The 24,178-nt window shown below is 48.9% G+C and overlaps 1 protein-coding gene across 1 annotated transcript; it reads left to right on the top strand.

Annotated features, from left to right (window-relative positions):
- The first annotated feature begins 739 nt into the window (after window positions 1–739).
- LOC147729754 (uncharacterized) lies at window positions 740–5,856 on the top strand. Its single transcript, XM_086958487.1, has 2 exons — window positions 740–1,754; window positions 5,255–5,856. Exons 1-2 carry the CDS (start codon window positions 740–742, stop codon window positions 5,854–5,856), a joined length of 1,617 nt encoding a protein of 538 aa, XP_086814613.1.
- The last annotated feature ends 18,322 nt before the right edge of the window (window positions 5,857–24,178 follow it).

The raw sequence follows: 24,178 nt of genomic DNA, 5'->3' as shown, positions 1-24,178 counted from the left end.
GGGTAATGTGGGTAGCCCTTTATTGTTTTCCACGCCTGGTTCTTCAGTGTGTGAGGTTCTGTCTGTTGGGGGAGGGCTCCAGGGGTGAGGGAGAATGGGCACAAATGGGCGAAGGGGGTTCCTTTTCTGGTGTGGTTTTGGATCAAGAGGCTCCACGTTCAGGGGGTTTTGGGTCTGCTGTTTTTCTGGGAGTGGATGACAGTCTTCGAAGAGAAGGCAGGAGAGTTTCAATGGGGGCCACGGATCCTTTCATCCTGACAATAATGTACCACGTCATGCTGTTGGTGTAGGGTCAACATTTCCTAGTTCTTCATTGGTTTTCAATACTGGAGGGCCTTGTGCACCTGGTGCAATGAGCGTGGGGGGCAGGGCTCGACAAATCCACTCGCCCGCTCGCATTTGCGAGGGAGAATGGATGAGGACGAGCTATTTTTAGGTCCTACTCGCCCTTTCTGGCGAGTAGGAAGTCAAACTAACTTTTGCCCTCTGTCTTTGAAAACAGAGCAAAAGTGACAAGATAACATGATTTAAAAGGCATTTTTATTGCTCATTAAGGGAATGAGCAATAAAGATGCCTTTAAATCTTGTTAACTTGTCACTTTTGCTCCGTTTTCAGAGACGGAGGTCAAGTGGGTTGCAGTCAGGTCGAGGGGATTTTCCATGGTACTAGACCAGCAGGACTAGTACCATTTTTCGGATTTGTCGAGCCCTGGTGGGGGGTGTGGGCTCTCAGGGCGCGATGTTGGAGCATGGTAGGGGTTTTGGCCCTGTGAGTGGTGGGTTGGTTCAAGGACCCAGGGGTGCAGTTCCACGTTTGACTGGTGATACCAGTGGCCCATATTTTATGTGTGGTTCCCCTGGGTGGGAGCATTTTGGTGCAGCAGGCCTTGCGCAGCGGAATTTTCAGAAAGATGGTACAGGCCACGATTGGCATGCAAGGGCTTCTTTTCAGACTTCTTCTTCTGCAGTAGCGATGGATAATTTGGATTATAGTGAGGAGGATGAGGTGATAGGTGCCTCTCCGGTCAGGGAGGTGCCTTTGAGATCTAGTATTCGAGGACGTTCTTTAGACAGGGGTCAGATGTTGAATGTGGGTTCTAACTGGCGAGGGACTGAGTCTGGTTTGAATGTAGTTTTTAGGAACCCTAGCACACCAGTCCAAACCTTTTCTTTTCAGGACAGGGATAGGTGCGGAGGTCCAGACTTGGCAGGGCGCGGTCCAGTCCACTTTCGCCAAGGGGAAGCGAGGAGAATGCCTAGCGCGGCCCTCTCTGTTCCATCGAGGGAGCCCGCCGCGGCTAGCACACGAGGGTCTGGTGTGACCCCGCTGGCCCCAACGAGTAGCAGGTATAGGTGTCCTACCTTGCCGGCGGCTATGCAGCCGCAGAGTCAACGCAAGGGGAGCTACAGGCGTGTACAGTCTGCTCCCCCCCCTGGAGGTTCTTCAAAAACTTTAACATGTACTATTGTTGATACCGGGTTAGGTAAGACCCGTGGTGATGTGTTGCCTACTAGTTTGGATTCAGTGGTCCTGGACTATGACGAAGATAGTCCCGAGGAAGGTGAATTGCGGGACGTGCAGGGGGGGGGGGTGCCCTCTCATGCCTCTCATAGTGTTTTTCAGGCTCCAGTGGTTCAGAGTCAAGTGCCAGTGAGAAGAGAGCACGGCCCATCGGTCAGGGCGCCTCGCAGACAAGACACATTGACTTCAGCGCCACGGGCGGAGCCTTCGAGAGTGGTCTCTCTGTTGCCAGGTGAGCAGTTAGCTGCACAGGCCAAACCTACTATGGTGTCTGTGGGCACAGGAGAAGAAACTGTTGTTGTTGTTGTTGGTGAAGGGAGATTGTGCAAAGGACGTTACGTGAAAGACACTGCTGTGGGCACTGATGATGTTGTGGAAGTCACGGGTAAAGTGGAGAGTGGTACTACCACTGGTACTTCCAGTACGGTTAAAGAGCCTTTGGCCAGTAAAGAATTGAAAATCAAAAAGTTACCTTATATGGGGGTCACAAAGACTTTGGGTGCTCATTTGATGTTAACGACAAAAGAACGTATTTGGAACGGTGAGTATGTGGAACTCCTTAAGCTGCTACACCGGGAAGTCCGGTCCAAAGAGGGGTCTAAAGAAGAGGAGTTTGAGTTGGCTAAACGTCCTAGAGTCCCCCTGAACATTGAAAATTGGACAGCTGCATTCCTTATCTATGCGAGTGTATACTGTGAAAAGTTCCCAGAGCGCAGCGTGTCCCTTTTTAAATACATGGATGTTATACGCAAGGCGCAGATTACTGGAGGGGGGTTTGCCTGGTCACAATATGATGAGGAGTTCAGAGCCAGGATGGCTTGGGATCTGGAGGCCAAGTGGGCGGAGCTCGATCTTGACTTATGGCAGCATACCATGGGATCCGCGTCAGGGGGGAAGACTATTTTTACAGCGAGTGGTTTTCCTTTAGTTTACCGGCCCTTTCAGGGCAAGCCCACCCGGGGAGGGGTGGGAGCTACTTCAACCACGCAGTCAGGGAATGGCACATGCTGGGAGTTTAACAAGGGATCTTGTACCAGAGAATATTGTAAGTTTAAACACGAATGCTCTGGCTGTGGTAGGAGACACCCATTTTCCAGATGTTGGGATAACCAGCCAGCAGGCAGCCAACAGGGGAAACAGGGGAGTGCAGGTGGTTCAGGGACAACTTCACAGTTTTCAGGGGGTAGGGGAGCCAGAGGTGCTAAGGGTGCTGGGTCCAAGGGCTCGTACACCGGTTAAGTTGGAGAGGTTGCGCCTTGCGCTTCAAGACTATGAGGACGTAGCAGTAAAGGAAAAATTGTTGGATGGCTTTGAATTTGGTTTTCGGCTTGGTTACATGGGAGCAAGGGAGAGGAGATGGTCTGCCAATTTAAAATCAGCATCTGAGCATAGCGCAGTGGTGCAGGAAAAGCTAAATAAAGAGGTACATGAAGGAAGGATGGCTGGCCCTTTCCATGATTGGCCGATCCTTAATTTAATTATATCACCTGTTGGAGTGGTCCCGAAGAAAGATCCGGGACAATTCAGGCTTATTCAGCACTTATCATGGCCAGAAGGGTCGTCTGTCAATGATTTTATTGACCCAGAGGCTGTTTCAGTCTCTTATTCCTCGGTTGACGTGGCCATGTCACTTGTTGTGACCGCGGGCGCAGCTGCTGAGATGGCCAAGTGTGATATCAAGTCTGCTTTTCGGCTGTTGCCTGTCCACCCGGACGACTGGTGTCTCCTGGGTATTCATTTTGCAGGACAATGGTATGTGGACAAGGCTCTGCCGATGGGTTGCTCCATTTCATGTGCTCTTTTAGAGTGTTTTAGTACTTTTCTACAATGGTACTTTACTCAGCAGTCCTGTCACTCACTGGTAACGCACTACCTAGATGACTTTTTCTTTGTCGGATCCCCGGGCTCCACGGAGTGCCAGTCTGCTCTGGACACTTTCCAAGGGCTCATGGAGGATCTGGGAGTTCCTTTGGCTCCCGAGAAAACGATGGGTCCTGCCACTGTTTTGTCCTTTTTAGGTATTGAGATTGATTCTGTGGCAATGTGTGCTCGCCTGCCCGAGGACAAAAAAGTGAAAATGCTGGAGTTACTGGAGGCCATGTTATCAAAAAGGAAAGTGTTGGTGAAAGATGTTCAGGTGCTACTAGGCCATCTCAATTTTGCCTGTAGGGTGGTGAGGGCAGGCAGGACTTTTTGTCGAAGATTGGGCAGGGCTCTTGCAGGTCATCAGTTGCCTCACCATCGTGTTCGTTTGTCTGCTGGTGTCAAAGAGGATTTGAGAATGTGGAGATTTTTTCTTTCCTCCTTTAATGGTGTTCCTTTGGTGCGGGACCTTGACTTCCAGTGGGATGTGCAGATGTTCTCGGATGCTGCTGGCAGTGATGGTTTTGGGCTGTATTGGAATGGAAGATGGTGTGCTGAACGTTGGCCGGATGAGTGGTTGAATGGAGGTCGCAGCATTACCTTTTTAGAGCTTTTCCCTTTGCTGGTGGCTTTGACCCTGTGGGGGGAGGAATTGGCACACAAGAAGGTGCTTTTTCGTGTGGATAACATGGCTGTAGTGGAGATCGTGAACAGACAGTCTGCCAGGGATGAACAGGTATTGAAGCTCATGAGAGTCTTCGTGCTGGGTTGCTTGAAACACAACATTCATTTTCGTGCTTTGCACATCCCTGGTGTGGACAATGACATTGCGGATGCTCTGTCTCGTTCACAGTGGGGGAGATTCCGTGGACTGGCGAGAGACGCAGACAGAACTCCGACCCCGATGCCGATTCATCTGTGGCACGTAGGCAAGGTCGGGTCGTACAACTGGTGGTAGGTTCCTTGTCTGTGTCTACGCGTTCCACTTATTCTCTGGCCTGGAGGGAGTTTCTGGAATCCGGTGCTTCTAGGCGCGAAGAAGTTTGGCGCCGTTCTGAGGATGTGGTGAACTTCATTTTAGACCTAATGGATAGAGGATTGACCAAGGTAACCATTGCGGGGAAATTGGCAGGGATAGCTTTTATGGGTAAGTTGTTGTGGGGTTATTCCCCGACAGCGGGGGAAATTGGTAGAAGGATGCTGGAGGGTTGGGCCAGAGAGCAAGGGCATACTACTAGACTTAGGGCTCCTTTATCTTGGCAGGTCTAGCTAGGTTGATCACTATTCTACCTTCTGTTTGTTCAGATGACTTTGAGTCATGTTTATTTTCCATTTTGATGGTGTTCATGTTTTTTGGAGCTTTCAGGGTTTCGGAGTTGTTGGGTTCGAAACACAAGGGTGGCCTATTCTGGCGGGATGTTTTTTGTTCAGATGAGGGGGTGCATGTCTGGCTGGCCAGCTCCAAAACCAATCAGACGAAAAAAGGGAAAGGTGTGTGGTTGCAGGCGCGTGCTCCAAGGCTTACTTGCCCTTTACTGTTGGCGCGGCGCTGGCGTTCACTTTGTGGGGGTGGTGATGAGGCGCTTGTTTTTCAGCATATTGATGGCACCCCTGTTACAACATACCAATTCCGATTGGTTTTGCGCAAGGCTTTGCAGCACTTGGGACTGGATGGGAACTTATATGGGACACATTCTTTCAGGATTGGTGCTGCAACCGAAGCCTTCAACAGAGGTTGGACTGACAGAGATATCATGAGATTGGGGCGTTGGTCTTCAAACTGTTTTCAGCGCTACGTGAGGAGTCCAGCGGAGGAGGCGCATGCGTCATCTTCCTTCCCATGAGTTCTAAGTCTGTTTTCTTTTGTAGGATTGGTTGCTGGGCCTCGTTCTCCTGTGGTGACAGTTTGGATAGTTGGGCATTCCTTCGTGAAGTGGGCCCGAGTCCAGGCGGCACAAAGTTACTTTGGAGAACTCCTGGGTTTTAATGCTCGAATGTTTAATGTGGTTTGGAAGGGGAAAGGTGGGATGCTCTGGAGAGAGTTAATCCCTTGTCTTAACAACAATATGGTGGGCGGTCTATGTCCTGATATTTTGGTCATCCATCTGGGGGAGAACGATCTCTGTGCTACCAAAGGTGTGGTGTTACTTAGAGCTATTAAAAGGGATCTGGGCCTTATTAAGGAGCTTTGGGCTGGGTGCCATGTCTTTTGGACGGAATTGATACCGCATAGGATCTGGAGAGGGGCAGTTAATCCCAGGGCTGTGGACAGAGCCAGGAAGAAGGTAAACTCGGAAGTTTCCCACTGCTGCCGTGGTCTTGGTTTTAGCAGGATTTCCCATAGGGAAATTAAATTCGAGACGGTGGAATTTTTCAGAGATGATGGTGTTCACTTGTCCAGAGTTAGAATGGACCTATACTTGTTAGAGTTACGAGAGGTTTTGGCGCGTTTGCTTGCTATGCAGCGTTAGTATTGGTACGGTTCTGTTTCTAGTTTCCTGTTTGGGGGGGGGCAGAAAGGGAGGTGGGTAGTTTCTCTCCCCCGCTACCTTTCTGGGTGGCGGGGTTTTTGGTTGTATCGGTGCAGTTTATGGTAGATTGTTTGATGAGTATTGGATCGATGCTTTGATTGACAGGTTCAGGGGAATGTTGGTCATTGTTTGACCGTTCAGGTTTTGGGGGGTATTGGCAGGAGTGAAGGGTCAGGCAGGGTTTATGGTTATAGAGGGCCTGGATTTCAATATGTGATTGGGGGTTGATGAATAAAGGTTTTAAATGATGACGTAATGATTTAATTAATGACGTAATGTTTTATTGATGATGTGATGTTTATAATGTTGTTGTAATGTTGTAATGCTGTATTGTTGGGTGGGGGAGGGGCCAAAGAATGTTAGGGGAGGGGGTGGGGGTCGGGGTTTGTAGTTAATTATTTATTTAGTGAGGTATAGTTTTGTAAGGCGTTGCCAAGGTTTTATATTTGTAATGTGCACCTGTTTCCTAATAAAGCGGCCTTTTACACACTCAGAACAATCTCGGTCTACTTTACTCCCACCCCTCGCCCTCCCTCCCAATTGAAGCGGGGGAAGATGTGAGACGTTTTGCAGCCCCCAACTGGATTACCAGGCCACAAACACACTGGCTGGCATCCAGCCACCTGTGCCCCGAGCCCGGTCGAGAGCCGAGGCATGGGAGGGGAGGCGTGGGGGGGGGGGACCCACTGCCCACCTCCTGTGCCTTGCCAGATGGCCTCTAAAGCCCCGTGGGTCCCAGTGAAGGGCCGACCTGGATTGAAGCAAGATGAGTTCGAAAAACTCCAAGGTTGGGACAAGGCTGCACGGAGGGAGGTCGTGTAGCATGAAACCTTCCCTCCCCTCTCCTACCCTGCTCTCGTACTGATCCCTCTCCACAACCCCACCAGCGGGCACAACCCGGTGGACCTCCTGCAGGGTCGGGCCAGCTAACTTGCTGCTGGGACGGGGTCCCACACAGGCCATGGTCGACGTGCTGAGACCCAATGGGGGGCGTGGCTAGGGGGGCATTCGAGCACTCACCTCGCTTCCGACGCCAAAGCACGACCTCATGGCACCAAAACAGCAGCAATCCACAGCACGACCATCAGACTGCGTGCCTGGCAGAACAGAGGACGCCAGGATGGCCGAGGGAGGCACATATACCCTCCCCCACAGTCCCTATGTCCCACAAGAAGTGATGCGCCTAGCACGCCACAGGCAATGGGGAACTGCTCCCGAGTCCCATCCTCAGAGGCGGTGGGTTGGTGCCCAAATGGCACTAAAGGGGCTGCCCACTTAGAATGGCGCCCTGCGTGGGCCGCGGAGAGCCGCATATTCTTTCTCTTGATTACCAGGCTGTTTTCTGTCTCTGCCCTGCCAGTGGCATAGCAAGGGAGGGACGTGGGGAGTTTGGGGTGATGACGGTGGGTGTCCGCCCTGGGCGGCACGAGATTTGGGCATAGCCCCCTCCTTACCTGTGGCCACGAGGGGCAGCAAACGCAGGATTTGGTCGCGAGCACCCACTAATGCCCTCTCCCCGCACACCCCCTTTTACGATTGCCGCTGGCGGAAAAGGCTGGGATCGCCGCGGGAAACAGCCTACCTGCGCCACTGTGCCCTGCTATCTTGTTCCCTGCATTGGGGATTTTCCAGTTTGGTCGGAGCCAGGAAACAATTGCCCATAGATTTAATCCCATTTAAATTGATTGTATCTGAACATATCTCACGTGTGTACTGTAAAATCTGACATGGCTTCAGACTTCTTGAACCACTCATGTAAAATAAACGTTTGCAAATCAGTGGCATGGTAAGCATGTCTTACTCTTGAAATTCATGTCAGTCCTAAGTCTGGAGTAAGTTACAACTCCTCGCAGAAATATAGTGCTCTTTCAGGCCTGGAAAGTCAGGAAAAATGCATATATAGGCCACAGTAGCAGTTCACTTTCACCAACTTAACTGGTATGTGTTGAAATTGGTTGGCAGGTTTACTTTGAAAGTTTGAATCTAAAAGGTCAATTGGCAGCTGAGCAAGTTGCCTACCCCCCGTCACCATAAAAGGCTGTGGTAAAAGACTCTTTGCCATTGGCGTAGCAAAGTTGTGTCCAGCATAGCTCGAGGTGGCCTGTTGCATTATGGAATTTCAGGATTTGCACATATCTAAAAATATATATGCAAAGAATCTAAATGGAAATCATTTCCTTGGAAGTGATCTTGAACATCTGGCCCTCCTGGAACTATGTTGGGCATTCCTGGTATAGACCTTCACAAACTTATTTCACAAGTCGGAGTGTGATTGTTTCATTGTGATAGACAAGACAACTGCACTGTCCTTCATCAGAAAGTGCAGTTTGCTGACCCCATGGCTGATCACAATAATGTATCACTGCTATGGATATGGAAGCTGACAAAACAGGTTTATTCTAGAATCACACACTACAGTCCATCAGCGGCCATCTTGGTAGTGGATTTGGATTTGAGTGTCTATTTAGAATCTACAAGCAGGAAAAGAAATATGGTCCATATATCAGAGATTTACTAAAGGAACCAGAAAGGGATCTTTAGCATTGGGGTTATTTTGGAAAAGATAAACCTCTCTGTGTCTGTTGTGAGCACAAACCCTTGGTAGCATTTCAAGATGTGGAAAGGTTGCACTGTTGCCAGCCCCACGGAAGGGTTGGGCCGAGGTGAGAGTTTGGAACTCTGGATTTCTCTGAAGAAAGTATTGAGGTCAGAAACATTTTAGGCTAAACAGACCTATCTATTCAAATGGAAGCACTTTGAAATGTAGAGCCTATGGAAACTATAACATACTTTTATCGTGCAAAATAAACCATTAACCACTCAAGCTGAAGCCATGGCCATGATCTTGATCATAAGAAAAAAGGACCTACTTGTTTAGCGATATACCACCAGACCTACTTCTGCTCTTTTTTAAGTTTATCTCTAGCGATACCTTAGGAATCAGGACAAAAAATGCGAAAGGGACAGAGGAAGCACAATGGCCAGTGAATAAGACAGACCTTCTGTGTTCCTTAATAATGGGCACTGACCTTTCATACTATTGCAATGCTAATTTCTGTTCTTTGTAGGGGAGAACTGCTGGAGAACCTGTTACTTGAATCCCCTACATTTCTCCTTGAACATCTACTTTTGCATCCAGAAACCTTGTGCTGAAGTCTGTATCCTGATTCTCCCCTCCAAAATAGTGAAATCAGGTATACCTCTGCCCAGTGCATTATCTTGCCACCAGAACCTGGAATTTCATAGTGCCCTGTTGATTCACTGATGCATTTGCTGCAATATTCTCATTGTCTGTCACCAAGTACAGGCCCACAGTCTTACAGAGTCTAGCTCTCCCCAGTGGTGTAGATATGTAACCCATTAGTGACCCCATCTTTTTTGTGACTCTAGCTCCTCTTTCGGTGTTGCTGGTCACGCCTGTCATAATGGTCATCGCCTCTCACATAATAATGCTCATCATTGCTAGCTTGCGGCATAATGATGGCCATTGTTTAAATTTTGTGGTTATAATTCTGGATCCTTCGAAAAATGGCGCCATTTCTTTACATACTGTGGGCATTATCACCTTCATTGTTGCCACTTCTGGATATTGGCAACAGCTCTTGATACCAACATCTTTAGTTGTTTGGGGTCCAGCCAATGCTCAAGGGTGACTCAGCAAACATTTGGCCACACTTGGAATATTAACACCTTCAGCGCGGCGCGAATTCTCGCACTGTGCTGAAGGTTCTAATGAGCCAATGGGCTCATGACGGAACGGTTCCGTCATGAGCACAGGCCAACCAACGCTCATGACGGAACCGTTCAGTCATGAGCATCGAAGGGGTTAAGGGCATATTCAGTATTATGGTGAGCAGTCCTGTCATAATAGTGTTCCTGTCATAATTGTGAGTATACTGCACCCCTGATACATCACATTTTTACTACCAAATCATGGGTTAAGGGCCCAATTTCCTTGTTTGCATTATGGCATACGACACTTTTATTGCGCCAATGGTACTGGTGAAAATGTAATACTGTAATGGAGTGAGTGCAAAGCTTCTGTGATGCCTTGGTTTTGCATACGGAATGGGAAATGATACCCCAAACCGGATGTATGACGTAACAACGCATACTTTAACAACGCACACCATTACAACACAAATTTTACAAAGCAGGATCCTTTACAACGAATGCCTTTACAACGCATGACATTACATAGCAGATGCTATTACAACGCATGCCATTACAACGTTAGTCTAGGTAAGTATATTATTTTTTTTTAAATGTAATTAATAAATATTTACTTAATTTTTATTTTTAAATTAATTTTTTATTCATTTATTTGTAAATATATATATATATATATATATTTTAAAAGTAGTGTAGGTGTTCCCTTCAATCACTATATTCCAATCTGATCACAATATCAGGCCCCATTATTATAGGTGGAGATTTTAATAATATACCAGACCCCAAAGTCGACAGATACCCAAAGGGGAAACAAACTAACCTCCCGAAAATGAGAGAATGGCTGAAAATTTATAAAAGGGATTTAAACTTAATAGATATTTGGAAAAAGAAGGGTGAGGGTCAAGAGAAGTTCTCTTTTAAGAATAAGAAGTTAGGGATACAGTCTAGGATCGACTTCTTCTTAATAGATCAGGGCCTACTGGAAAAAACCGTAAAAGTAGCCCATCTCCCTGCTCATCTTTCAGATCACTCAGCAGTACAAATGATAGTCACATTAGAGGATATAGTGAAACCTTTAAGGTGGACGATGGATCGCTCAATTCTTTTAGATTCTGTGATTGTCAACCAACTCAGGGAAGAGACAAAACATTTTTTTTGAGCTCAATAATGAAGGGGCACCAACACACATAGTTTGGGATACATATAAAGCGGTGATTAGGGGCACCCTGTTAAACCTAGCCTCCCATAAATCAAGAGAGCTTAAAAAAAATACAAAATATAGAAGAAAACATCTTATCATTAGACCACCAAATATTTACAGATCCAAAAGAACCACTCTTGGTAGCAGAAAGACTTAATCTAAAAAATAGGCTCTCAGAAATTTTAGAAGATAAATTGAAAGAAAGATGGGAATGTAGTAAGCTGGCACACTATGAATATGGGGAGGGCTGCGGAAAATTACTGGCTTGGAAACTAAGAACAGGGTCTAGAAACAAAATTCTATTTATAGACCCAAGTAACCCAACACACAATGGAGCAGAAGAAGATATTATAAAGCAAGAATTCTTAGCCTTTTTTGGAGATCTTTACTCTGATGACTGTAATCCATCTAAGGAAGAGATTGACATATTCCTTGAGGCTGCTGGTCCGGACGCCCTTCCAAATGAGCTTTATATTAATTTAAAAGATACTCTTGTCATCCCCCTTACTACTCTCTTTAACAACGTTTTTCTTGAAATCCAAAATCCTCCTGACTCTTGGAATGACGCAACGATTTTTATCCTCCTAAAACCGGGTAAAGACTCTAAGAAATGCCAATCCTATCGTCCTATATCTATCTTAAATTGCAACTACAAAACTTTTACCCAAATAATGGAAAAAAGACTTGGCTGTGTGATCGGTTTCCTAATTGACTCTAATCAAAAAGGCTTTGTGACAGGTAGAAATGTACACGATTTAACTCACGAGCTCATTGGAGCTATAGACATTGCTATCTGCGAGAAGCTGCCCCTCTCTATAATTTCTATCGATGCAGCAAAAGCATTTGATAGAGTCAATTGGCTCTACCTGAGTGAAGTATTAAAAAAATTTGACCTAGGAACTAACATCTTGAATTTGGTTAAAAACATCTACAATACTACTTGTAGGACACCCCCGCGCCGCACGGCCACCAGCTGCTGCGTGTGCCCCCTCCGCCTTACTGCCTCGCTGTCCGGCTGCCGCCGCGTGACCACGCCCCCTCCTTCGAGCGGCGTGGTCCGTGATCGCTCCTGGGCGCCGCTTCTCCCCCTGTGCCCTGCTGTCAGTATTGTTAGCCTTGCTTAGAATTGTATTATTGTATTATTACTGTATTATTGTCATTTTTGTTTAGATTGGCATAAAATTGTATTTTCGTCCCTCTGTATCCCTCCCCGCTTCCCGCCACCGCCGCTAACCCCGCCCCTTTTGCCTTCTGTACCCTCCCCGCTCCCGCCTCCCAGCTGCTCCGCCCCCGCGCGCACTTGGCCATATATGGCGACCGTGCGACGCAGGTGAGTGTGACCTACTTGTAGGACACCCCCGCGCCGCACGGCCACCAGCTGCTGCGTGTGCCCCCTCCGCCTTACTGCCTCGCTGTCCGGCTGCCGCCGCGTGACCACGCCCCCTCCTTCGAGCGGCGTGGTCCGTGATCGCTCCTGGGCGCCGCTTTTCCCCCTGTGCCCTGGTGTCAGTATTGTTAGCCTTGCTTAGAATTGTATTATTGTATTATTATTGTATTATTGTCATTTTTGTTTAGATTGGCATAAAATTGTATTTTCGTCCCTCTGTATCCCTCCCCGCTTCCCGCCACCGCCGCTAACCCCGCCCCTTTTGCCTTCAGTACCCTCCCCGCTCCCGCCTCCCAGCTGCTCCGCCCCCGCGCACTTCGCCATATATGGCGAACGTGCGAACGCGCAGCGGTCACGCGCAGCAGGCGTGCCGTTTGAGCGCCGAAGGCGCGCCAAAGGTAAGCCCGTCTACGCCCGTCCGCGCCTGGACCGCGCCCAGTGCCAGGACCCCTGGCCCACGAGGACCCCGACCGACCCGCCTGACGTACACCGCCGCCTACCTCAGCGCACTCAACGCCGGTCGACACCCAGGATGCTACCAAGCCACACCACGACGCACCCACGGACCCCTCAGCTGCCACGCCTGCAAGTTCACCTGCATCCGGACCTGCCTCGCACCAGCACCCGCCAAGTCGAACATCAGCAGCACCCACCTCAAGTGCATCCTGCTCAACACCCGCTCCGTCCACAGGCACGCCATCGAACTCTGGAACCTCCTCGACACCACAGCCCCTGACGTTGCCTTCCTCACGGAGACCTGGATGAACGCCTCTTCAGCTCCCGACATCGCCATCGCCATCCCAGAGGGCTACAAGATCACCCGGAGGGATCGCACCGCCAACCAGATGGGAGGAGGCATCGCCATCATCCACAGGAACACCATCCGTATCACGACCAGCACCGACAACACCCTGACCACCGCCGAACACCTGCATTTCCAGATCCACACCGACCCGAAGACCACCCTCAGAGGCACCCTGATCTACCGACCTCCGGGACCACGCACCCAATTCAGCGAGGACATCGCCGACTTAGTCAGCCCGCATGCCCTCCCCTCCGCTGACTACATCCTCCTGGGGGACCTCAACTTCCACCTGGAGAACAACAACGACCGCAACACCAGCACCCTGCTCGACAACCTCACCAACCTTGGACTCAAGCAACTGGTGTCCACCCCCACCCACCTCGCCGGAAACACACTCGACGCAGTCTTCTCATCCAGCACAGACATCGCCTTCAGCCACGCCACAGAGCTTCAATGGACGGACCACAGCTGCGTCCACTTCACCTTCAAAAGAATGACGACCCACCACCACCAGCAACAGGCTGCCCGCAGAAGCTGGAACAAGATCACAGCCGACCAGCTCGCCACCTCCCTGAGCCAGTACCCTCCTGCCAGATCAGCGAATCCCAGCCAGGCAGCCGACAACCTCACGAAGTGGATCAGAAACTGCGCGGACGAGCTCGCCCCGCTGAGGACCCCGCCCAGCAGACCCGGCAGCAAGAAAGCCCCATGGTTCACCGACGAACTCAAGAGCTCCAAGAAGAACTGCCGAGCCCTCGAGAAAGTCTGGAGAAGGGAACCAACACCGGACAACATGACCACCTTCAAGCTTGCCACCCGGAAGCACCACCAGCTGATCCGCGCCGCCAAGAAAACTGCATTGAAGGACCGGCTGGACAACAACGCACACATCTGCAAGGAACTCTTCAACATCGTGAAAGAGCTATCCAACCCCAGCGCAGGAAACAACGACATCACCCCATCGCAAGACCTCTGCAACTCCCTCGCCTCATACTTCCACAACAAGATCGCGGACATACACAACAGCTTCAACAACCAACCAACGCACACCACAACCGAACCACCACCCCCCACCACCACCCTCCGCGCCTGGACTCCGATCAGCACCGAAGACACCGTCCGCACGATGAACTCCATCCACTCCGGATCTCCGACCGACCCCTGCCCTCACCACGTCTTCAACAAGGCCGACGCTGTCATCGCACCCCACCTGCGAGACATCATCAACACATCCTTCGACACCGCCACCTTCCCTGTGAGCTGGAAGCACGCCGAACTCAGCGCTCTACTCAAGAAACCCACAGCGGACCCCACCGAACTCAAGAATTACCGCCCCATCTCGCTCCTCCCGTTTCCAGCCAAAGTCATCGAGAAGACCGTCAACAAGCAGCTGGCCGCCTTCCTTGAGACGAATGGATCCCTCGACCCCTCACAGTCTGGCTTCTGAGCCAACCACAGCACCGAGACCGCCCTCATCGCCGCCACCGATGACATCCGAGCCCTGATGGACAACGGAGAAACAGCGGCCCTCATCCTCCTAGACCTCTCCGCGGCATTCGACACTGTCTGCCACCGCACCCTAGTACAGCGCCTCAGCAACGTCGGAATCCAGGAGAAGGCTCTGGAATGGATCATCTCCTTCCTCGACGGAAGAACACAGAGAGTCCGCCTACCACCGTACAAGTCAGAGGCCACCGAAGTCATCTGCGGCGTCCCTCAAGGATCCTCACTGAGCCCCACCCTCTTCAACGTCTACATGAGCCCCCTCGCGGCCATCGCACGCCAACACAACCTCAGCATAATCTCCTACGCCAACGACACCCAGCTGATCCTCTCCCTGACCAACGACCCCGCCGCCGCCAGAGCCAACCTGCACGAAGGGATGAAAGAGGTAGCCGAGTGGATGACAACCAGCCGCCTGAAACTGAACTCAGACAAGACGGAGGTCCTCATCCTGGGCTCTTCGCCCTCCGCCTGGGATGACTCCTGGTGGCCTCCCGCCCTGGGCACCGCACCCAAACCGACAGACCACGCACGCAACCTGGGCTTCATCCTGGACTCCTCCCTCTCCATGACCAGGCAAGTCAACAACGTCTCCTCGGCGTGCTTCAACATCCTACGCATGCTACGAAAGATCTTCAGGTGGATCCCCACCGAGACCAGGAAGACCGTCACCCAGGCCCTCGTCACAAGTCGACTGGACTACGGCAACGCCCTCTATGCCGGTACCACCGCCAAGCTCCAGAAGAGACTCCAGCGGATCCAGAACGCCTCAGCCAGACTCATCCTCGACATCCCACGAACCAGCCACATCTCCGGACATCTGAGAGACCTGCATTGGCTCCCCGTCAACAAAAGAATCACCTTCCGCCTCCTCACCCACACACACAAAGCCCTACACGACCAAGGCCCGAGCTACCTCAACAACCGAATCAACTTCTACGCTCACCAACGCCACCTCCGATCAGCCAACCACGCCCTCGCCGCCGTCCCCCGCATCCGAAGAGCGACTACAGGAGGAAGGTCCTTCTCCTACCTGGCCGCCAAGACCTGGAACTTCCTCCCGACCGACCTGCGCCTGACCCAAGACCACCTCTCCTTCAGGAAGAAGCTGAAGACCTGGCTGTTCGAGCAGTAGCGGCACCCCCCTCCCCCAGCGCCTTGAGACCCTACGGGTAAGTAGTGCGCTCTATAAATGTCTTTGATTGATTGATTGATACTCCGAAGGCTAGAATTTTAATTAATGGGGAGCTAACGGATCAATTTTTAATACAAAGAGGTACTCGCCAGGGATGCCCCCTATCCCTGCTGTTATTCAACTTATATATGGAACCAGCAGCAGAGTGTCTTAGAAACCATCTAGCCATTGTCCCCTTTTCACATCAAGGCTGGCATAAAACAGTAGCATGATATGCAGATGACCTAATGATATTTACATCTCATCTTCAAGAAGCTCTTGAAGCAACAGAAGAGACTCTAATTAACTTTGGGAAAATCTCGGGTTATCAAATCAACAAATCAAAAACAGAGACTATGACTTGGAACGAGGTCTTCTTGAGCCCATATAACAAAGAAAAAATTAGATACCTGGTTATAGACGTAGTTAAAGGTATAAACCATTCTCCTGAGGCGGAAAGCCGGGAGCAGGCATCAGAGAGATGATATTTTACTTGTGCTAATTTTTAAAACTGTTAAAACTTACTTGACTGTACTCTTTTGAGGCACCGAGCAGCGGAATTAGCGCTGCCTCGGGACCTGTCTCCTCTCAATTTTTCCCGCCGCCATCGCCGGCGAGGCCGCTGGCCACGCCCACTTTAGGCCACGCCCCCCGCCCGTCTGCTTCTTAAAGCGCTGAACAACGAGCGCTCTGCCTAAACCATTCTCCTGAGGCGGAAAGCCGGGAGCAGGCATCAGAGAGATGATATTTTACTTGTGCTAATTTTTAAAACTGTTAAAACTTACTTGACTGTACTCTTTTGAGGCACCGAGCAGCGGAATTAGCGCTGCCTCGGGACCTGTCTCCTCTCAATTTTTCCCGCAACCATCGCCGGCGAGGCCGCTGGCCACGCCCACTTTAGGCCACGCCCCCCGCCCGTCTGGTTCTTAAAGCGCTGAACAACGAGCGCTCTGCCTAAACCATTCTCCTGAGGCGGAAAGCCGGGAGCAGGCATCAGAGAGATGATATTTTACTTGTGCTATTTTTTAAAACTGTTAAAACTTACTTGACTGTACTCTTTTGAGGCACCGAGCAGCGGAATTAGCGCTGCCTCGGGACCTGTCTCCTCTCAATTTTTCCCGCCGCCATCGCCGGCGAGGCCGCTGGCCACGCCCACTTTAGGCCACGCCCCCGCCCGTCTGGTTCTTAAAGCGCTGAACAACGAGCGCTCTGCCTAAACCATTCTCCTGAGGCGGAAAGCCGGGAGCAGGCATCAGAGAGATGATATTTTACTTGTGCTAATTTTTAAAACTGTTAAAACTTACTTGACTGTACTCTTTTGAGGCACCGAGCAGCGGAATTAGCGCTGCCTCGGGACCTGTCTCCAAACAATTTTTCCCGCCGCCATCGCCGGCGAGGCCGCTGGCCACGCCCACTTTAGGCCACGCCCCCCGCCCGTCTGGTTCTTAAAGCGCTGAACAACGAGCGCTCTGCCTAAACCATTCTCCTGAGGCGGAAAGCCGGGAGCAGGCATCAGAGAGATGATATTTTACTTGTGCTAATTTTTAAAACTGTTAAAACTTACTTGACTGTACTCTTTTGAGGCACCGAGCAGCGGAATTAGCGCTGCCTCGGGACCTGTCTCCTCTCAATTTTTCCCGCCGCCATCGCCGGCGAGGCCGCTGGCCACGCCCACTTTAGGCCACGCCCCCGCCCGTCTGGTTCCTAAAGCGCTGAACAACGAGCGCTCTGCCTAAACCATTCTCCTGAGGCGGAAAGCCGGGAGCAGGCATCAGAGAGATGATATTTTACTTGTGCTAATTTTTAAAACTGTTAAAACTTACTTGACTGTACTCTTTTGAGGCACCGAGCAGCGGAATTAGCGCTGCCTCGGGACCTGTCTCCTCTCAATTTTTCCCGCCGCCATCGCCGGCGAGGCCGCTGGCCACGCCCACTTTAGGCCACGCCCCCCGCCCGTCTGGTTCTTAAAGCGCTGAACAACGAGCGCTCTGCCTAAACCATTCTCCTGAGGCGGAAAGCCGGGAGCAGGCATCAGAGAGATGATATTTTACTTGTGCTAATTTTTAAAACTGTTAAAACTTACTTGACTGTACTCTTTTGAGGCACCGAGCAGCGGAATTAGCGCTGCCTCGGGACCTGTCTCCTCTCAATTTTTCCCGCCGCCATCGCCGGCGAGGCCGCTGGCCACGCCCACTTTAGGCCCCGCCCCCCGCCCGTCTGGTTCTTAAAGCGCTGAACAACGAGCGCTCTGCCTAAACCATTCTCCTGAGGCGGAAAGCCGGGAGCAGGCATCAGAGAGATGATATTTTACTTGTGCTAATTTTTAAAACTGTTAAAACTTACTTGACTGTACTCTTTTGAGGCACCGAGCAGCGGAATTAGCGCTGCCTCGGGACCTGTCTCCTCTTAATTTTTCCCGCCGCCATCGCCGGCGAGGCCGCTGGCCACGCCCACTTTAGGCCACGCCCCCCCTAATCACCCCCGGCACATATATTAATGTGCATCTTCAGGAAGCGCAGCGGACGAGCGCAGCGGGCTCGCCGTTTGCGCGCCGAAGGCGCGCCTAAGGCAAGCCCGTCCGCGACGGGCCGGGACTAGGGGCTATGACCCTTGGCTCCCCATCCTCTGCGCCATCACTCACCTATACTAGGGAAGCTCTCCTTAAAGTCAGGCCACCACAATGTGCTTGTTGCACGACCATTAACCCTCACCACGTGCCTTGCACTTGCCCTGCTTGCAATCTCCCCTTTACCTCCCTTCCCTCCACAACCAAAATAGCTTCATCTGATTTTCCTCTTTTACGCCCCAAAACTATCGCTACAGACCTATCTCAGTCCCGGACTATGATCAGTCTGAACTGCAGATCTTTGGTCAAACATAAGAGGGAAATCTTTGATCTACTCATCTCTGAGGAACCAGCAGCTCTATTTCTTACTGAGACATGGTTAAAAGATCATTCTGGCCCGGATATTGCTGCTGCTCTCCCTGACAACTATACTTATGTTGGTAAAAACAGAGGTATGATAGACGGTGGAGGGATAGCTATAATTTACAACAGACAGTACTCCTGTAAATGGGAAGACTTTATACTACCTAACAGCGAGGCAGGTCTTTTTAAGCTCTCGCTGTCTCCCAACTTCACCCTTTCCGGGTTGCTCATTTATCGCCCCCCCGGGCCAGCGAGTTCATGGGCTGCCTCCTTTCCTGAGTACTTAGCACCACTAATTCAGAATTCTAATAACTTTTCGATTATCAGTGATCTCAATTTACACCTGAATGATCCCTGCTGCGCTACCAGCAGCAATCTTCTACAAGACCTGGCTGCTCTTAACATCACTCTACATAATTCTGGCCCTACGCATAAAGCAGGAAACCTTCTGGACCCTATTCTCTCTAATTTAGAATTCATCGAATGTGAGGCCTCCTTACCTATTGTGTGGTCTGACCACTTTTTGGTGACGTTCACTATTACCATTGGTCGTCAATCTAACACCCCCTCTAACCCTATTGAATCTAGACCATCCAGAAACTGGAATAAACTCGACATTAATGAACTCACCTCCCACCTTGAGAATACTAGACCTCTCATAGAAGTCACCAGTACCGAAGCAACTGAGGCTATAAATGTTTGGCTAACACAGGCTGCCGATACATGTCTACCCCAACGCATGCAAAGGCACAATCCCCACCACCCGCCTGCACCGTGGTTCACAGATGCCTTAAAAACAGAAAAAACTACCTGCAAAAACCTTGAACGCAAATGGCGCATCAAATATGACCTATGCTCCAAGCAAATTTACAAAGCGGCTTTAATTAAATACCATTCCTTATGTAAAATTGCCAAAGCCGAACATGTCAACACAACTATTCTGGAAGCTCAAAACCGCCCCAAAGCACTTTTTAAGGTTGTACAGAAGCTGTCAGGTGCACTGTGTCAGCCCAAACCACCATGTCTCGATTCTGCTCAATGTAATTCATTGGGTATATTTTTTATCGCCAAAATCGACACCATTTACTCTAATTTTGAGAAATCTTCTTCCCCTCCACCACATCCTCCTGCCCTAACCCCCCTTCCAGACTGCATGATTCCAGTGGATAAGTCCCTTACTTCTGCCCTGCCGACCCCCCCTACATCTTCCAAATTTACGATCTCATGTGAGTCCACGTTCCCACGGGAAACCTATTCTACTTCTTCACAGTTGATCGACACATGGGTTCCGTTTAACATCACAACTCTTTCTGATATTATCAGCAAAATTAAATCCGGTTCCCCGTTGGACCCTCTCCCCCCCCAAATACTAAAAAGGCTTGACAACTCTTCCCTTGCACTCATTATGGATCTTCTCAATGCCTCCTTAAGAGACGCTACAGTACCCTCTGCATGGAAACATGCTATGATAGTGCCTCTGCTAAAAAAGGCTAACGCCGACCCTAATATCCCATCTAATTTTCGCCCTATTTCTCTTCTCCCTGTTTTCTCTAAAATCTTGGAAAGGCACATCAACTCTCAACTGTCTACCCATATTGAAGCAAGTGGAATTCTTCACCCTTCTCAATCCGGTTTTAGATCTGGTTTCTCTACAGAAACCACTCTATTAGGGGTCTCTGAAAACATCCGATCCCGAGTAGACAGGGGGGAAACCGTGGCACTCATTTTGCTTGATTTGAGTGCCGCATTTGATACGGTTTCCCACCCTATTCTCATCAATGCCCTTAGATCCTCTGGCATTACCGGCACAGCTCTCAACTGGTTTATTAGTTTTCTTTCAAATCGCACCTTCAGGTCTTCTCTTCCTCTTCTACCTCTCAAACCTTCACATCGGCGTACGGTGTTCCGCAGGGTTCCATCCTGAGCCCCTTGCTCTTCAATTTGTATGTCAGACCTTTGGCGTCTATTGCGGAGCAAGCTGGGCTCACTATTTACTCGTACGCCGATGACACCCAGATCATCTATTCTCTTTCCTCTGACTCTCATTCTTCTTCCTCTTCCCTCTGTACTGGACTGAGCAACATTGCAGCTTGGATGTTGGACAATAAATTGCAACTCAACGGGGGCAAAACAGAACTTCTTCTGTTCGGTCATAACACCACCCTTTGGGGACCCCAACATTGGCCCTCTCAAATGGGCATTTTACCCACCCCGTCAAAAACAGCACGTAATCTAGGCGTCACTTTTGACGACCAACTATCCATGAAGAACCATGTGATCAAAACTTCCTCCACTTGTATCACGATCATCAAGTGGTTGCGTAAAATCATATGGATGCTTCCCCTTGACACTCAGAAAACCGTGGTCCAGGCCTTAATCACATCTAGACTGGACTACGGGAACATTCTTCTCCTGGGAGCCTCTAAAGAGGTGATACGTAAGCTTCAGACTGTCCAGAATATGGCAGCGCGACTACTGTGTAAATCACCTGCTTCATCCTCTACTTCCAACTCCCTACGTACTTTGCACTGGCTTCGCATTGAAAACCGGTCAAAATTCAAGGCCTTATGCATTATGTACAGAATAAATTCCGGCCTAGCTCCACCCTATCTTAACTCCTTGATTCAACAATACTGTCCCCCTCGCAATCTGCGATCTTCTAGCCAACACCTACTCTCAGTCCCTAGGATTAAAAAAGCCAGAATGGGTGGCCGCTCTTTCATCCGGCTTGGCCCTGCTCGCTGGAATTCACTTCCCCTTCAGTTGCGAACCAAACCCAACTATCTTAGGTTTCGCAGACAGGTGAAAACTTGGTTATTTAATATCTAAACAGTCTCCTCGGCCTCCCCTCATCCTTTTGGTTTTAGCGCCGGGAAACCTACGGGTAGCTGAGCGCTCTACAAATTTAATTATAATAATAATAATAATATAGATAAAGTTCCACAGATTAATTTCCATAGAGTCCAGGTTGAAGTTAAAAGATTGCTGAAAGTATGGAGTAGTCTGCCGTTGTCTATATTGGGTAAATCAAACATCCTTAAAATGTCAGTCCTACCGAAGTTTACGTTCATCTTCGGAGCTATCCCGCTTGAGTTCAACAGAGAGTCTATTAAGAAAATCCAGGGAGAGTTATCAAGTTTCATTTGGTCATCGAAAAAACCCAGAATAGCTTGGACTAAAATAAGGAGAAGAAAAAACCAGGGAGGATTAGCAACCCAGACATTTTAGAATATTGTAGAGCTTTTCAATTTAAAAATAACAGAATCTCGTTAGGTGCATATGAAAGTTATCCATTGTATATGCAAATAATGACAAATAACACCAGTCACTTCCTCTTTAAATTCGGTCACCCGAACTTTTTCAAAAAAGTTAAGCTGAAGACTCTAAGAGCAGCTGCAAAATTATGGTACTGCATTAGGTTGACTGTGAATATCCCTCTTCATAGCGATAAAGCCCCTATTTGGGACTCACCTAGTACTCCGGAATGTCTTAAAGATTCTTTGTCGCTCCCCCTAAAATCAGCAGGAGTAGTAGTATGGGGGCAAATTCTATACCAGAATAAAATCTTAGACTGGGAAACATTAAATAAAATCACAAACCTTTCTCTAGCTATGTTTAAATATTATCAACTCTCAAGTTGGGCAAAATCAGTTAAGGAAACGAGAACAGGCAATACAACCCTAGAAAGCAAAATGTTGGAGAAGCCCTTCAAGAAAGAGATATCATTCTGGTACTGGGCCCTCATAACATCAGGGGAGGAAGAATTTCGGATTCCGGAGAGAATTTGGGGGAAAGATCTGCCAACGCTGGATACAAACCTCTTTTTGGCAAGTATCTAAGAGCCAATGCTGGTCAATAGTAACTTCTGCAGCTTTAAAAAGAAACCACTTATATACAACCCACAAGGCTTATTGGACGCCGGAAAAACTGTCAAAATTCAGCGGATCTACGGTGAAGTCCTGTCCAAAATGCGGCTTACCGAAGGCCAATGACCTGCATATGTTCTGGCAGTGCCCCCATCTCGAGGACTTCTGGAAGGCGGTGGGTAAGTCCATAGAAGAGGTTTTGGGAAAACAGCTAACAGTGAGTATGGAGGTGGTCTTTTTTGGGGTTTCCGGGTCTACATCAGCAAACAGATTAACAAAACGGGAAGAGAGTCTGGTGTTTCTTTTAATCTTATTAGCCAGAAGAGAGATATGTGTAAAATGGATCATGCCAATAGCTCCGCTTCATGAGGAGTGGCTATCTTCAGTGCTAAGAACCTATAATTTAGATTAAAAAAAGAAACCATTTTCAAAATAATTTACTTTCTGGGAACTGTGGGAAAATCACTTTCGGGGTATATAAGTTAAGAATGTCTGATGGTTTTATTCTGTTCTTTCTCCTGGTCTTGTCTTCCTTATAAGTACGTGCTATGATTAAGTGCAAGCAACACATAATAGGATTGAAGGCCTATTAGAGTAGCCATGATGGCTAGCTCAACCCACCCAGAATTAAAACCTTCTACAATAGTAATGGGAAGTAAGGGGCCCCCAATTTTTTTCCCATATGATCCACATACGGTGATAGGTACAGATTACGTTTCGAAAGGAAGAAAGGGGCAACCCCGATAAACCCTTATTATAAGTGATGCACAATGAGGACTTAAAAAAAATTAAAACAAATTGTGTAGGTGTTTTATAATAATATTCTAAATCCAGTTAGTGTAAAAATAGTGTAGGTGTTTTAACCCCTTCGCTGCTCATGACGAGCTCAGCTCGTCATGCAGTACACTGGTCGTGTGCTCATGAAGAGCTGAGCTCGTCATGAAAAATGGGATTTGAAAAAATTCAGCATCCAAGAAGAATTGCCTCAGCATTGATGTGGTTAAAATAATATTCTAACTCCAGGGGGAGTTACCTGTACCCCATAACCCAAACCTAGCCCTGAACCCAACAAATACCACTGTACCCCATAACCCAAACCTAGCCCTGAACCCTAAAAATACCCCTGAATCCCAAAACCCAAACCTTGCCCTGAACCCCAAAAATACCCCTGTACCCCATAACCCAAACCTTGCCCTGAACCCTAAAAATACCCCAGTACCCCAAAACCCAAACCTAGCCCTGAACCCTAAAAATACCCCTGTACCCCATAACCCAAACCTAGCCCTGAACCCTAAAAATACCCCTGTACCCCATAACCCAAACCTAGCCCTGAACCCTAAAAATACCCCTGTACCCCATAACCCAAACCTAGCCCTGAACCCTAAAAATACCCCTGTACCCCATAACCCAAACCTAGCCCTGAACCCTAAAAATACCCTTTACTCCATAACCCAAACCTAGCCCTGAACCCTAAAAATACCCCTGTACCCCATAACCCAAACCTAGCCCTGAACACTAAAAATACCCCTGTACCCCATAACCCAAACCTAGCCCAAAATTACTTAAATTAATTTCTTTTATTTTTAATATTTATTAAATTAATTAAATAATTTTTGGGAATTAAATAAATGTTTAAATAAAATGATATACTTACCTATACTTACGTTGTAATGGCATGCGTTGTAATAGCATCTGCTATGTAATGTCATGCGTTGTAAAGGATCC

Source organism: Lissotriton vulgaris, chromosome 2_1 (genome assembly GCF_964263255.1).
Source record: "Lissotriton vulgaris chromosome 2_1, aLisVul1.2, whole genome shotgun sequence".
In the NCBI taxonomy this organism is placed as follows: domain Eukaryota; kingdom Metazoa; phylum Chordata; class Amphibia; order Caudata; family Salamandridae; genus Lissotriton; species Lissotriton vulgaris.
The sequence above is the reverse complement of the archived record's forward strand: the minus strand, read 5'-3'. Positions and strand labels throughout refer to the sequence as shown.

Bases quoted from the DNA above. Each gene is read 5' to 3' on its own strand.
- LOC147729754 (XM_086958487.1), top strand. From the start codon at position 740: ATGTTGGAGCATGGTAGGGGTTTTGGCCCTGTGAGTGGTGGGTTGGTT. The intron at 1,755-5,254 runs GTGAGCAGTTAG...TTTCTTTTGTAG, and splicing joins AGTGGTCTCTCTGTTGCCAG to GATTGGTTGCTGGGCCTCGT.